Source organism: Nyctereutes procyonoides, unplaced genomic scaffold (genome assembly GCF_905146905.1).
Source record: "Nyctereutes procyonoides isolate TBG_1078 unplaced genomic scaffold, NYPRO_anot_genome, whole genome shotgun sequence".
NCBI lineage: Eukaryota > Metazoa > Chordata > Mammalia > Carnivora > Canidae > Nyctereutes > Nyctereutes procyonoides.
Window position 1 is genome coordinate 40,369,271 of NW_026575131.1, and position 16,147 is coordinate 40,385,417.

Below are 16,147 nucleotides of genomic sequence, written 5' to 3' on the forward strand. Positions count from 1 at the left end.
AGAGAACTGATTTTTTTAAATCCTTTTTCTTTTACCTGTATTTTTAAGATACTGCTTATTGGACAAATAAACTTTATAAATATTGCTCCCATCTACAAAATTTTACTACCAATATTAGTTCTCATTTAATGAGAGCCAATTTCAGGTCTGACTCATTCTCATTAAATCTTCACAAACCTACAAAGTGGCTATCATCTCCTTCTTAGGAATGAAGCTACAGTTCAAAAAGGTTAAGTAACTTGCCAGCAACCAGTATTACTCAGAGTCCATATTTCCAACAGATCCACTGGTTTTGGGGATTCATAACTCTGCACCACCCTTCCAGAGAACTTAATACTATCCACAAAGATGCCTCCAGAATCACAAGAAACAAAAGACCATGCTTGCCACTTTCTCTGGATTTCTCCCCAGGATCTGAGCTTAGAGGCTTCTCACCCACTAAATATTCAAGAAGCAGGGGAGAACTTCAGACTCCTTCTCCAAAAACGAGAAAGTCATTTCACACTTTGTGGGTATTATAGGCCCATATTTAAATAAAAACTTAATTTTTAATCTTTTCAAAGTTAAATATCCCTAATTCTACTCAAAAGAGTGCTGACATTGCTCAAATGGGTCAGAATGTTATTGCCTTATAAACAGAACTGATGGCACCGCCTTGATTTCTTTTGGATGTTAAATATTATCCCTCTACCCCAGACAGAAAAGGAATAATGGAAATTACTTTTCCCCCAGAGCCAAAGTCACGTGTTCAGGAGGCGTGACACTCTCCCTGGCCTAAAGGATCCAAACTAAAGATTTCTCTCTCAGTTTAAAGTTGACGAGAACAAAACACTCTTCGGCGAGTCTGAAGATGTTTACTCTAGACATAATATTTGGCTCTGAATGGTCATTTATCAAGGCTACATCTCCGAAGAAAACTACTTAACACTTTTAAAATAGGAACCAGTAAAAAAAAAAATAAAAATAAAAAAAATAAAATAAAATAGGAACCAGTAACTTAGTTTCAAAACCATACACACTATACTATCCTGCCTAATACAGTAGCCACTAGCCCCGTGTGGCTATCTTAATTTAAAAATGAAACAAACACCTAAAATTTGTTTTTTTCAGTCGCACTAACCAAAAGTCAAAATGCTCAGTAGACATGTGTGGCTAGTGGCTACCTACTTAAGAACCGAAGTACAGAATATGTCCATTGTGGCATAAAGTTCTACAGGACAGAGCAACAGTCAGTACAGAGGTGAAGTCATCCGCCAACACGGCTGTCTCTCCCACGGCTAGCAGAGCAGCGTCCGGCGACACAGCAGAGGCGCCGCCGCTCCTGGGCCGCACGCCGCACGTTTCTACCGAGGCGCAGGGGCAGCCGCGAGGACACGGAGCCCACGCGCAGGGGCACCCTTCGCAGGCGAGCGTTAACCAACTGCACGGGTGGCACTGCGAGGGCTCGGAATGAAGACCAGAGTGGGGAGCCCCGGAGGCGGCGCGTATCCCTGGCGCGCCCGGCGGGGAGGGCCCAGATGCGCCAGCGCCAGTCGGTCAGAGGCACTGGCCTCCGACCTCTCTGGGAGCTAGAAAAACTGCAGGAGGAGGAAACAGACGCCAGGCGCGCGGCCGCCCGGTTCGTAGCCTTGAGCCACCCCCTCCACGGGCGGTGCTGGGCGCTGAGACTGGGAACCGGCGGCCAGGGGCACCGGGGCCTCGCGGGCGGCGACGAAGGCGGAGCCCCGGTCGGTCTAGGGAGGCGCGCGGAGAGCCCACCCCCCCTCCCCGGCCTGCCGGGGTAAACAAGGCCGCGACCCGCGCCGCACACTTACCGGGAGCCGGAGCCCGTGGCCGCTGAGCCCGGGCGAGCCAGACCGGGCCGGGCCGGGCCAGAGGAACCGGACACAGGCGCAGAGGCGGCGGCGGAGGCGACGGGCCGACGCCGGTCAAGGCCCGCGCTCCTTCCTCCCGCGGAGCGGTCTCCGCAGCTCCGGAAGTGCTCGGTGCGGCTGCGTCACTTCCGGCCTGGGGTCGACCCGCGGTCGCTGGGGTCGCGACTGGTGCCGGGTGGTATCGTCCCTTGGCCAACGCTTCATTGCAGCCCAGCGCTCCGATCTCGAGTGTGACCCGGGCACCGCCGGCGCCCACGACTGCGGGAGGCAGCAGGGGAGAGGAGTCGGCTTATTGGAGAATGGTCAAGGGAACTCTTCCGGCTTTTGCCTACTCTCGCCGCCCGCCGGGATCCTTTTAACCAGCGCCTTTCTTGACGGACTGCTCTCTCCACCGTTTGTATTCGAGTGTAGCGCACATAGAAGACATACGAACGTTCGTAGAATAGTACAGGATTGTTGTTTCCCGGTCGCTATCTGGTGGAAGGAGGACTGGGGTTTCAGGTCAGCGCGCCGGGCCGGGAATTTCTGCCTAACACACACTCTAGCCGCCGCCTGGTGGCCCCCAAGCCGCAGACACCACGCCGGGCTTTCCCTCGACTCCCGGGGGCCTGGCCCACTCACTTATCCAGCTTCCCATTCATCGTACATAATTGAATCGTGATTTTGTTTCTAAACTCCGCATTTGCCTTGCTCATCGTTTCTTCAGACAGTTGAGGAAGTATGTGCCATTATGACTGCCAGTTACGTCTAAGGGCCTGTTGCCAAGGATTGTGGATAGAAAGAGCCACTGAGGCTCACTCCAGTTGCTGCTGCACAAGTGGAAATGCAGGTGAAGCCGGTGGTCCTAGGGAGGATCCTGGCTGTGCATGTCCTCACATAACCCAAATTATTTCCACCCATACACAAGTCGTGTATATACTGATACTCAAGATATTTATGTGTAAGAAGCTCTCTTACTTCGTTCTTGCTTCTTGTGTGTATTCGTGTATTTAATACATGGTTTTCAGCTTCCAGTTTAAGACCATGTACCTAAATAAAATGCAAATACTAGAAAGCTTCCCCCCCAAAAAAAAAACAAATACCAGAAAGCACAAATTAATTGGGAGTGAAAATTAATAGCAATGACTTACAATTGTAGGATTATGAGTTTTATCTATGTTAGCAACATAAAAGTCGACTAAACTCCAATGTGTTTATTTCACTTGTTTTGACAAAACATTCCTTTAAATTATGATACTCACAAAGGACCTAAAATATATTTTCTGCAAATGAAATCTCAATTATAAGCTCTCATTTTGGGTTACCAGTAATAAACACTCTCCAGCAAATAAAAGGAAACAGTCTTTCTGTAGCATTATTACATTTGCAAAATAATTTGTTCTTGTCAAGCACATCGATGTACATACGATATACTGGAATCCTACATGTCCTTATTTGTTCACCTGTCTTTCCCCTACTAAAGGTGTTTGTTTTAGAGAGGGAGACAAAGAATTTTAAGCAGGCTCCACACTGGTTGGAGGCTCAATCGTGCAACCCTGATATATGACCTGAGTCAAAATCAAGAGTTAGATGCTTAACCAACTGAGCCACCCAGGCACCCCAAACGGTGGGTTTCTTAAGGGCACAGATCCAACCTTGTTTTCAATATTATTCTATTACATAAACATTTATTGGGCTGATATTTTTAACCAGTAGGAATTTCTCTCCAGGAAATAGAGATTGAGGATTAAGCCACAATGTTTAAGGATATGTATACAATGGGACACCCGGGCGGCTCAGTGGTTAAATATCTGCCTTTGGCTCAGGGCGTGATCTGGAGTCCCGGGATTGAGTCCCACATCAAGCTCCCTGCATGGAGCCTGCTTCTCCCTCTTCCTGTGTCTCTGCCTCTCTCTCTCTCTCTCTCTCATGAATAAATAAATAAAATCTTTAAAAAAAGAAAAAAAATTGGATATGCATACAAATACATGCTTTGGATGCTGATTCAAATAGGAAACATTTGCAGCATTCAAAACGTTTAAAAGTAAGAGTTTGTTAAATTATATGGTAAAGTGGGGATCCCTGGGTGGCTCAGCGGTTTAGCGCCTGCCTTCAGCCCAGGGCGTGATCCTTGAGTCCCAGGATCAAGTCCCGCATCGGGCTCCCTGCACGGAGCCTGCTTCTCCCTCTGCCTGTGTCTCTGCCCCTCTCTCTCTCTCTTTGTGTCTCTCATGAATAAATAAATCTTAAAAAAAAAATTATATGGTAAAGTATACAATAAACAAAACCATTAGCAATGATGCTGTAAGAGGCATCTATTAACAAGGTATTATTGATATACCCTTAAGTGAGAAGAATAAGAAATGAAATGCACATGATAGTACTTTTCCAAAATATATATGCATATAAAATATATAAAGTTTTATTATTTCTGTAGTTCAGGAATCCAGATAGGCCATAGTGGGAATGGTTTATCTCAGCATCTCAATGTCTGGGGCCTCAGCTGGAAGACTTGAAGGCCTTATAGGAACTGGAATCATAGGAAGGATTATTTATTCATATATCCAGTGGGTTTTGATGGCTGTCAGCTGGGGCCCTAACTGGAGCTGTTAGCCAGTACACATAGACACATGACCTCTCCATGTGGTCTGGTTTCCATGATAGCTGGGTTCCAAGGACAAGTGTCTTAAGAGGAATAGAGCCAGGTGGAAGCTGTATCTCTTTTTGTAACTTAGCCTTTGAAGTCACACATTACTTTCTTCTACATTTTATTGGTCCAAGCAGTTACAAATATTCCCTCAGGTTCAAAAGAAGGAAATGAAGCCTCACCCTTGATAGAGGAAAACCAACATTGTACCACATTGTAAGAAAAGCATGTGGAATGGGATATATATGTTGGTGTGGCCATCTTTGGAAAACATAAGATGTCAGATCACATATTACATATATGTACCTTATACATATAGCTTTCATCTTTACCTTTATTTTAATTATACAAGTAATATATTGATACATTAAAGTTGTAGAAATGAACACAAAAGTATTTTTTTTTTCAAGATTTTGGGACGCCTGGGTGGCTCAGCGGTTGAGTGTCTGCCTTTGGCTTGGGTTGTGATCCTGGGGTCTGGGATCGAGTCCCGCATTGGGCTCCTTGCAGGGAGCCTGCTTTTCCCTTTGCCTGTGTCTCTGCCTCTCTCTCTCTCTCTCTCTCTCTCTGTGTATCTCTCATGAATAAATTAAATATTTTTTTTTATAAATAAATGTCAATTCTCTGTTCAAAATCCTTCAAAGCTTTCAATCACAGGTTTTAGCCTTATAGGCCTATAGGGGTAAGGTCTGGAGGCAGATGCCCAGGTTTAGAATTCCAGTTTGGTGACTTCCTAGCTGTGTGAACTACTGAGCAGGGAGCCCAGTTCAGGGCTTGATTCCAGGAGCCTGGGATCATGACCTGAGCCAAAGGCAGACACTTAACTTGACTGAGGCACACAGACACCCCTAATTGGTTATTAATGTATTGAAAAGCTATTACTTTCTGGATATTGTTCTTGAGTCTGTCTCCTTACTTAAATTGCTTCTTAGTTTCAATAGGTCTTCAACCAATTGTCTTCATTTTTTCATTTTTTTTAAGATTTTATTTATTCATGAGAGACAGAGAGAGAGAGAGAGAGGCAGAGACACAGGCAGAGGGAGAAGCAGGCTCCATGCAGGAAGCCTGGTGTGGGACTCGATCCTGGGTCGGATCAGGCCCTGGGCTGAAGGCAGCGCTAAACCGCTGAGCCACCGGGGCCCCCCTAAAAAAAAATTTTAAGTAGACTCACCCAACATGGGACTTGAACTCACAACCTGGAGATCAAGAGTTACACACTTCTGACTGAGCCAGCCAGATGCCCCTATGTTCCTCTTTTTTTTTAAAGCTTTTTTTTTTTTTTAAAGATTTATTTACCTATTCACGAGATACATAGAGAGGCAGAGACATAGTCAGAGGGAGAAACAGGCTCCCCATAGGGAGCCCGATGTGGGGCTTGATTCCAGGACTTCAGGATCATGACCTGAGCCAAAGGCAGCCGCTCAACCACTGTGCTACCCAGGTGCCTCAAGTTTTTCTTTATTTAAGTAATCTCTACATCCAATTTAGGGCTTGAACTCACAACCCCAAGAGCAAGAGTTACACACTCCTCTGAGACAGGCAGGCACCCCCACACACTTTTGTTTTGTTTTCTTTTTTTTTAAGATTCTATCTATTCATGAGAGACACACAAAGAGAGAGGCAGAGACCCAGGCAGAGAGAGAAGCAGGCTCCACGCAGGGAACCTGATGTGGGACTCGATCCGGGGCCCCAGGACCACACCCTGGGCTGAAGGCAGGCACCCAACCTCTGAGCCATCCAGGGATCCCCTGTTTTGTTTTCAATAAGGAATGATATTGAATACTACTATTGCTGGTCAGACTCTCTGGAAACAAATGCTGAGATGGAGTTGGGAAAGCAAGGTATTTTTTAGGGACCAACACATGTAAAGGGAAGGAACAGGAAGCAGAATTGGGCAGAGGCAAAAAAAAAAAAACTGTGTTGCAGGCCCAGTGAAACTGCCACTAACCCAACAGCACTGGAATTGATGTGGGAAACAAAGGTAGAAGAAAAGTTGTTAAATTTCCTTGCCACTTTACAACCCATTGACAAGTCCTTGAAACAGGCAGAGTGACATTCCTCTAGGGACTCAACTGCCTGGATGTTGACACTTTGCTAAGGGCAAAAGCCCAATCCCCAGGATCCTGTAAGTCTACTTAAACATATAAAGATTCCTTTGGAAACTTGCTTTATCTCTACCCTGCAAGATACATGTTGGTAATAATCCCCCAAGCATATGACCCACTGATAGACATCTGAAGAGTCTCATGACTAAGGTTTTATTAGACAGTAATAATTAACCTTTTCCTAACAAAAGCTAGCCTCCTCAAAGTTCTGGAAACCTTGCTTCCAAAATTCCTTAGAGACTATACTAACTTACTCCCAACTTGAAAGTATATAATGTGCCACTATTCATGACCCCAGTGCAGCTCTTTTTGCCCACAGGTCCTGTCCCCATGCTTTTAATAAAACCACCTTTTTGCACCAGAAACATCTCAAGAATTCTTTCTTGGTCCTTGGCTCCAGACCTCACCAACTTTCCAAAACTACATAATTTGGCCACCATGAAGAGACCCCTCTTGCTTTCTAGAGCTTTCTTTCTGTTCTCACCTTCACTTAATAAACTATCACTTCACCCTTTTGTGTCCACTAGATTCATTCTTCAACTCTGCAACCCTCTAACAGAATGAACAGTGCCTATCAGAGTATCTTATACCAGGTCAGATTGGCCAGGCATATCTACATTTTTACATACTTAGATTTATACATTTGCACTGTCACCGATGTGGCCTGTCTTGGGAAGGTTATGACTAGGAGGCAGCTAACCGAAACTAAGGACTGAGTACTACTCTATGTTCCACAGCTGGGCAGCCAGGCCTTCTTTGAAGAAGATTCCAGGTGGTACAACTCCATGCCTACCACTAGTATTACATGGTTCTTACCACTTATTTATTTATTTATTTATTTATTTATTTATTTGGTTCTTACCACTTATTGAGATGATCATAGGATTTCCATCTTTACTACATTAGTGTTATGATCATATTACGGGATTTTTAAGTAAGCTCCATACCCAACATAGGGCTTGAACCCAAGACCCTGAGATCAAGAGTTGCATACTTCACCCACTAAGCCAGCCAGGTGCCCTGGGATTCACTGATTTTAAACCACATTTGGTCATAATACCTTATCCATTCAAAACTTTGTGGAATTGATAATTGATTGCTAATATTTTACTTTTAATATGTTTATTATTCATGCATTTAGTGATAGTAATTTCTGGTTTTCTTTTTTTTTTTTTTTAAAGCCATTCAGATTTTTTTTTTTTTTTAATTCATAAGAGGCAGACACAGGCAGAGGGAGAAGCAGCTTCCTCCCACTTGAATGCTAGTTTGGTTGGGTATAAGATTGTAGGTTCAGAATTTTTTTATCTCAGAAGTTGGAACTTATTTTCTGTTGTTGTATTATAATAAACATAGTGAATGAGAAACCCACTATGTTTTTTTTTCCTTGCTTGATAGCCTATATATTTCACTCTGAAAGCTCTTAAAATTCTTTTCCCTTTTGTTCTGAAAATTTGCCACAGTACACATAGATGCTTTTGGTTATTCATCTTGCTTGGTACTCACGGGCCCTTTTCAGTTGCAAGATGTGAGAGTCTTACTGAGATATTTTCTTCTTTATTTCTTTGATTATATCTTTCTCTCTTTACTCTGTCCTTTCCTACTGTAAATACTATTAGTAATACTATTAGTCTGTCCTTTCCTACTTGAAATACTATTAGAGAGGTGGGGACTTCTGAATCTGTCTTCTGTGCCACAATTTCCTTTTTTTCCCACAATTTTTCTTTTTTAGCTTGTCTTTTTCACATTGCTTTTTTAAGAGATTTATCAGCTTGATTATTCAGCTTTCTAATTGTCTTTCTAGGAGTAACTATATTTCAGCTCACCTGTGAAGTACTTTTAAATTTAAGATTTCTTGTGGGTTTTTTCTGGATGCCATTTACCTTCAGGTGTATGGAGTTTGAAATCCCTGTGGGCAGCAGGGTTGGGAGCACAGGGATTGGAGAGATTTCACCCCAGACTCAGAATTTGAGACCAAGAAGAAAGAAAGAAGAAAAAAGGACTAAGGAAGAGACATTAGGAAGATTAGACCACATTTGATTCCCAGGGTTTAGGAACAAGGCTTCTCATCTGAGGTCCTGGATGGCATTAAGTTCTCATGAGACTGAAAGCATCCCTGGAGGTACATATGTATAAGTACATTTTCTGGTGAAAGGGTAACCAGGGGTTCTCCACCCTGAAAATGGCTAGAAACCACTGGTTGGACAATGTCAAACATACAGAAGCAGCTTGGTACACTTCTCTTGCAACTGTGTTATGGAGTAGGAAGGACACTGTGTGCTGAATGGAAGGAAAAGTGCCTGTAAAGGCCTGGACTAGGGTGGGAGACAGTTAAGTAATAGGTCTGTGTGGTAAACCAGGAGCAGCTCAGTTTGCTCAGAGATGAAGATACAGTCTAGAGAAAAACACAATTGACGAACTAAGCTCCTATGAGATTATGAAAAGCCTTGACTGCCCAGGGAATACTACTTGTATTTTATCCTGGTGAAATGAGGAGCAGAGAATGATTTTTTTTGGCCAGAAAACTGCATAATTAGATTCAATTTCATGTCAGTTTTCTAGTTGTGGGTAAGGCTGACTAGACGAGTAGGCAGGAAGACCATTTGGTTAGTGGATTATCAGTTACTCTTTGAAGATTGAATAGAATCTGGTGGGCTTGAGTGAAGTCCATACTGAGGTCTGCCATGGAGGTGCTCAGGCTTACCAGCAGGGATTACTAGGAGGGCTCTTCTTTTTTTTTTTTTTTTTTTTAAAGATTTTATTTATTTATTCATAGAGATGCAGAGAGAGAGGCAGAGACACAGGCAGAGGGAGAAGCAGGCTCCATGCAGGGAGTCTGACGTGGGACTCGATCCAGGGTCTCCAGATCACGCCCTGGGCTGCAGGCGGCGCTAAACCGCTGCGCCACCGGGGCTGCCCTAGGAGGGCTCTTCTAAATCAAATACCATCTGTCCTAGAAGCTGTTCTGAGTGTAGGTTGATTCTAAATTAGCCTCTCTTCTGTAGCCAGAGTATTACAAGCAGTAAATAAGAGAAATAAGGTCCCATTACTAATCCCTGAATCTTGAACCATCTGCTCAGTAAAACTGAGGTCAGTCCAGTGATTAGTACAGAGTTTTGCAAATGGGAGGGATTGTGAATATGTGGCCCTCTCCTGGTTGAAATGCCCCAGAATCTGTGGGAAACAAAGACAATCATGATCACTGGGGAAGAAAGTCAGGAGGAGATCTCAGATCTCAGGAGCTGATAGTCTGCTTTGCACTTAAGCTCTGTTTTAACTGCCCTTTCTTATTCTAATATATGACATTCTTCTCCTCAGCCACACCGAAGCCCTCCGAGGACAGAAATTTCCTTTGTAATTTACTCAACAACAATCATCCCCCCCCCCCCCACTTTTTGTTTTTAATAAAGAAGGAGGTGGGATGGTCAGAGGGAGAGGATCTTAAAGCAGACTCCCTGCTGAGCATGGAGCCCAACATAGTACTCGATCCTATGACTCATGAGATCATGACCTGGGCTGAAAGCAAGAGTCAGTTGCCTTCTGCCTTCAGTACAGGTCCTGATCCTAGGGTCCTGGGATTGAGTCAGGGCTTCCTGCTTAGCAGGGAGCCTGCTTCTCCCTCTTCCTCTGCCATGCTTCCTCCACTCTGTTCTCTCTTGCTCTCTGCGCTCTCTCTCTAAAATAAATAAATAGGGCAGCCCCAGTGGTTCAGGGGTTTAGCACCGCCTTCGGCCGGGGCGTGATCCTGCAGACCCCAGATCGAGTCCCGCGACCGGCTCCCTGCGTGGAGCTTGCTTCTCCCTCTGCCTCTGTCTCTCTCTCTGTGTCTCTCATGAATAAAGAAAAGAAAAGAAAAGAAAAGAAAAGAAAAGAAAAGAAAAGAAAAGAAAAGAAAAGAAAAGAAAAGAAAGAAAGAAAGAAAGAAAGAAAGAAAGAAAGAAAGAAAGAAAGAAAAAAGAAAAGAAAAAAAGGGCAGCCCTGGTGGCGCAGTGGTTTGGCGCCGCCTGTAGCCTGGGGTGTGATCCTGGCGACCCGGAATCGAGTCCGGCGCCATGCTCCCTGCATGGAGCCTGCTTCTCCCTCTGCCTGTGTCTCTGCCTCTCTCTCTGTGTGTGTCTATGAATAAATAAATAAAATCTTTAAAAAAAAATCTAAACAAAATAAAATAAATAAATAATCTTAAAAAAAAAAAGACACTTAACCAACTGAACCACCCAGGCGCCCCAACAACAATCATCCTTTTAAGCACCTAGTGTGTGTCAGGTGTTATGCTACCTTACAATTGGTCTATGCACTGTCTCCTTGCCTAGCTTAAATAATTTTCTTCTACCTCAGAGGTTCCTAACAATGGGTACTTCTCCAACTCAGGCACAGACCTTGAAACACTCTTGTGCCAGATTCAGTTCCAGAGATTCAAAGTCAGAGTCCTGGAGATACTAGGAATTTAGAAGAAGCTTGCTGGGTGATGCCACATACACCAGATACTACCCCTACCCCTTTAGGGACCTTGTCTTATCAGTGGCACTTTCTTTTTTCTTGACATTTCCCAACCTCAAACCCATCTTAAACATGGCAATCAAAATCTACCTTTAAGCCTTTGTTCTTTTTGCTTCCCTGCCAAACTCGAACCAGTAATTAATTGACTCTTAGTGCCTCTGCCTTCTTGCTGCCTGTTCAGTACTCAACCTACCACATCAGCACTCCTGGCAAGTTTCTTCTAAATGCCACCAGTAACTCACAGTTAAACCTAAGGAGCATTTAAAATTCCTTAGTTTGACCCAGGATTTGACCCTTTCATCTCTCTCTCTCTCTTTTTTTTTTTTTTTTTTATGATAGTCACACAGAGAGAGAGAGAGAGAGGCAGAGACACAGGCAGAGAGAGAAGCAGGCTCCATGCACCGGGAGCCTGATGTGGGATTCGATCCCGGGTCTCCAGGATCGCACCCTGGGCCAAAGGCAGGCGCCAAACCGCTGCGCCACACAGGGATCCCCCTTTCATCTCTTTTACTGAAAGGCATCATTCTCTTTTTGGTTTCCTCTAAAACTCTAGTAGCAAATTCTGCTTTGGGGGCTCCTTCTAACATGCCAGCCCACTTCCCCATGTATATAGTCTTCCAGGGGTTGTATATATATCTCTTTGCTCAAGTCCTCCTGGCTTCTGTCTCTGGCCTTCATCTCTCTCCTGGTTCCTGATCTGTAGACCTGGTACCAAATGTGTCCACAGTGTGCCATGAGTATTGCAACTGCAGTATGTCTAACACCCATATTTGCTGCAGGTTTCTGATAATATTAGCCTTTGGGTTCTATCTCCTTTTCCAACCATCAGTGACCCTTGTCTCAGTTCATGCCTTCACTCCCTCTTTCCTGGACTACAGTAATTATCTTTTGTCTGATCTCTCTGCTTCTAGTCTCTTCCAACACAAATTCATCCACCTAAAATAGACATTCTAAGACAAATCTGATCAAGTCACCACTGTGCCTAAAACTGTTCCATAGATCCCCATCATCTCTTAGAAAAAGTCTATGGCATAGAGTATGTAGGCTTTGGGCCCTTGCCTCAGCCTTCTTGCCCTCCACTCCCCTATAGGACTTCTAGACAAGCCAGGCTCAGTCAGATCCCAATCCTGATCCTGTTACTCTTCTTTCTGCCCTCAGTATACATGGCCCAACTATCTTCCCCACTCCAGGCTTCTTTCTGTCTAGTCTGGGAATACTACAAAGGAGGGCTATTATCAAGTCAGCTTGGCAGTGAGGTACCTGCCACATGGCTATTGTTCACAGCTTTTTTGTTTAAGTTTTACTTAAATAATCCTGACATGGGGCTTGAAATCACAACCCCAAAATCAAGAGTCTCATGTTCTTACAACTGAGCCAGCCAGACACTCCTGTTCACAGCTTTTTAATTGAAAATTTTCAAAGTACAGAAACAATGAAAGAGTAAGTTAGTGAATACCTGGATACCATCCACCTAGAGTCATTAAGACAAAAACATTAGCATCATCCTTAACTCCTCTCTCACATACCTTACATTCTATTCATTAACAATTCCTTTAGGTTTGTTTTGTTTTTTTTTCCAGAATATGTCCAAAATCCAAATACTTCTCACCACCTCTTTCTCTGTGCCCCATCCAAACCAGGACCTCTGATCATGGCTTTTAACTTCCCCAAGGCTCCCTGCTTCCTCCTTGCTCCCTACAGTCTATTCTCACCCAACAGTCAGAGGGATCCTGTTAACTCACTAAGTCACTCCTCTGCTCAAAACCCCAGAATGGCATGGTCCCTGGGTGGTGCAGTTGGTTGAGTGTCTACTTCTTGGTTTTTGGCTCAGGTGGTGATCTCAGGGTCCTGGGATCCATCCCTGCATTGGATTCAGAGCTCATCACGGAGTCTTCTTGAGTTTCTTTCTCTCTTGCTCTCTGCCCCTCCCACCCCCCAAGCCTCTAGTACACTCCTGAGCTCTCCCAAATAAATAAATCTTCAAAAAAACCCAAACCAACCAACCCAGAATGGCTTCTGTCTTCCATCTTCTTCAGAGGAGAGGCTGATGTCCTCATAGTGGCACACAAAGCCTGTTTAAAGTGCCATTATTATCTCCATGTTTTCATCTGCTATTCCTCTTCCTTTCCCTCATTCTGCTGGAGCCACAAAGGCCTCTTTGTGGTTCCTCAAACGGGCCAGGCACAGCCCTTCTCAGGGCTTTTGCATTTTTTTTCCCTCTGCTTCTTAGGTCCCTAACCCTCCACCCTATATCTTTGGACAGGACTCACTCTCTCGCCTCCTCAGTGAAACCCTCCCTTACCTACTTAAAATTGCCTATTACTCGCCCCCGCTCCCCCAAACTCTCTAACCCTCTTTCCAGGTTTTTCTCCATAGCAGTTATAACGACGTGATACACTATGCAGTTTTCACTTATTTATCTTTGTTATGGTCTGTAAGCTCCACAAGGACAGGGACCCGCGTCCTGAGCTACCAGCTGTGCCCCGAGCACCTGGAGGGACGCCTGGAACATGGCAGAGCGCTTTCGGCTTCAGCGGAGTGATTAGAGAACCGGAGCCCGGAAAATATTCACGTCGGGGAAGACTTCCAGGAGGAGTAAACCTAACCGCCGGCACCGCCACACACCTCCCACGAGGTGTGGGGCCCAGCTCCGCTTCCTCAAACCACGCCCCTCTGGGAGGCGTGGCTTACACCGGAAGCCGCCCTCCCCAGCGGAAGCCGGATCCCGCAGCCTAGGCCCTCCTCCCAACCTGTCACCAGCTCTTGCCCCGCCCATCCGAAAGTGGGTGAAAGGTCGGCGCTGCGGGCGCTGTAGCTGGGGCTGTGGAGCAGAACCCGCCCGGAACAGACCGACCCAGGGCCGGCGAGGCGGACGGACGGACCATGGCAGACAAAGCGAAGCCCATCAGCCCGCTCAAGAATCTGCTGGCCGGAGGCTTTGGCGGCATGTGCTTGGTATTTGTGGGGCACCCGCTGGACACCGTCAAGGTGCGAGGTGGCTGGGGCGCCGGCTGGAGGGAGGAGGCCCCGGGCGGAGCGCAGAAAGCAGTGTCTCCCGCGAGGCGCAGCCCGAGATAGGCGCGGGGCCCTTGGGAACTTACATGAAAAGTCTAAGGAATCTCCCTTTTATTCTTTCCGGGGATCGGGGGCGTGGGGAGAGTTGTTCCTCGCGCCCCAAGAGCCGACAGCGCAGAGATAGCAGCCTCTAACCGTCCATCAAGGGTTCTCGTTTAAAATTCTCTCTCCTGCATCCTCTCCTGACCTGCGGCACTTGTTTGAGGGTAGGAAAGAAAAAGCGCCTCCCCAAAGCTCTGATTTGCAGCAAACCTTATAACATTAGTAGCAGGATTGAAGCAAAGCATCTGTTAAAGCCCTCCTCAGGAAGAGAGCTAGGCAGAGGCGCAGTTATTCTAGAGATGTCTTTTTTTTTTTTTTAAGATTTTATTTATTTATGAGAGACAGAGAAAGAGAGAGAGACATAGGCAGAGGGAGAAGCAGGCTCCATGCAGGGACCCCGATGTGGAAAGCAGGCTCCAGGCAGGGACCCCGATGTTGGGACTCGATCCCTGGACTCCAGGATCACGCCCTGGGCCAAAGGCTAAACCACTAAGCCACCCAGGCATGCCTAGAGGTGTCTTTTGACACAGTCCTCTGGGTCCAAGGTTTCCCCATCATCATCTCCTCACTCTCCACTGCAGAGAGGGGGCTGGCCATCTTCATTCAGCCTATAACCTTCCATTAGCCTGACGGGCCTCCTGTGGGAGGTGATGATAACCTGAGATTGAGTCCCTCCCAAGGAAAGCAAGTGACTGATTTTGCCCAGGGCCAGGATGATCCTCGCAACTCCCATGTAAGGAAGCGTGGTCAAACTGAGACTCTAGGAAGGAGGAAACTCATCAGGGCTTGTTCCCCAGTCTTCTGCACATCATGCCTCAATTCGTTCCCCTGCAACACTTTTTTTTTTTAATATTTATTTATTCATAGAGACAGACAGAGAGGCAGAGACACAGGCAGAGGGAGAAGCAGGCACTATGCAGAGAGCCTGACATGGGACTCGATCCGGGGTCTCCAGGATCACGCCCCGGGCTGCAGGCGGCGCTAAACCGCTGCGCCACTGGGGCTGCCCCCCCTGCAACACTTTTAGCAAGGTCTGCCTGAAGACCAAAGTCCATGCCTTGTGACTTAGCATTCAAAGCTCCATGGGAGTTTTTTTGTTTTTGTTTTTTTTTCCATCGGAGTTTTCTAACCTTATTTCTGGACACACATTTGGAGGAAACTGACAGATCATGTCCAGGGTGGGCCTGTGGGGAGCAGACCTGAGTCTTGCAGAGTGGGAATTCTATGTAGGGGACTTATTAGAATACTGGTTGGATTGTTTCCACAGGCGATAGCTTTGGGGATACTTCCTCTTGGCAGGTTTGGGCAGCAAACTCTTTGCTGCCTTTTTTCATCTGGAGGAAGAGCCGGAGTCATTTTGCAACAAGATTAGGATTAAAACCAGGCTGGTTAGGGCACTGTGAAACATGAAATCAGATGTTTATTCAGCTGATGGTAAATGTTGTTTGCATTAGTGCTTCCCAGAAAGTGGTTTAGGCAGCACTGTCTAGTAAGAGAGAATTGATTGGTCTCTCTTCCTACTGTTGATCCATGTAGCCAGACATCTTATTAGTTCCAGGCATTTGGGACCTCTCTTAAAAGAAAACAAAAATCCTTATTTGCTGCCTTAAACAAATGTTGCTCTTACTTCTGTATCCTCTTGCCCTTCCAATAGATGTCACTCTCAGGAAGAGCCCAGGAGGTGATCTTTGTACTGATGTGTGAAAATGTTCCCTGGCATTTTTATCAGCCAGAAAGTCTCTTTTTGGTTTAAACAAAACCACAAATTTCTGATTGCAGTCCTTTTGGCCTCAGAGATCCAAATGGAATCCAGTCAAAGCCTGGCCTTACGGGCACCTTCAAAAGTCCAAGGCCACTAGTTGTGGCCTGAGAAGGCAAGAACTGCGGTATTTGAGAGCTGGAGCTTGAAAAGGCTGTATGGCAGGCGGCTA

General features: G+C 45.7%; 2 protein-coding genes across 2 annotated transcripts in view; one reads left to right on the forward strand and one right to left on the reverse strand.

Moving 5' to 3' along the window:
- The window catches only part of ARIH2 (ariadne RBR E3 ubiquitin protein ligase 2), a 52,952-nt gene extending 50,999 nt beyond the window's left edge, over positions 1–1,953 (reverse strand). The window contains exon 1 of the mRNA XM_055343110.1: positions 1,815–1,953. The gene's annotated coding sequence lies outside the window, so the exon portion shown is untranslated. The remainder of the gene's footprint in view (positions 1–1,814) is intronic.
- An 11,920-nt stretch (positions 1,954–13,873) lies between these two features.
- SLC25A20 (solute carrier family 25 member 20) overlaps positions 13,874–16,147 on the forward strand; it is a 31,322-nt gene continuing 29,048 nt past the window's right edge. Inside the window, exon 1 of the mRNA XM_055344642.1 lies at positions 13,874–14,087. Coding sequence (XP_055200617.1) covers positions 13,983–14,087 — 105 coding nt within the window. The 5' untranslated portion in view covers positions 13,874–13,982. The remainder of the gene's footprint in view (positions 14,088–16,147) is intronic.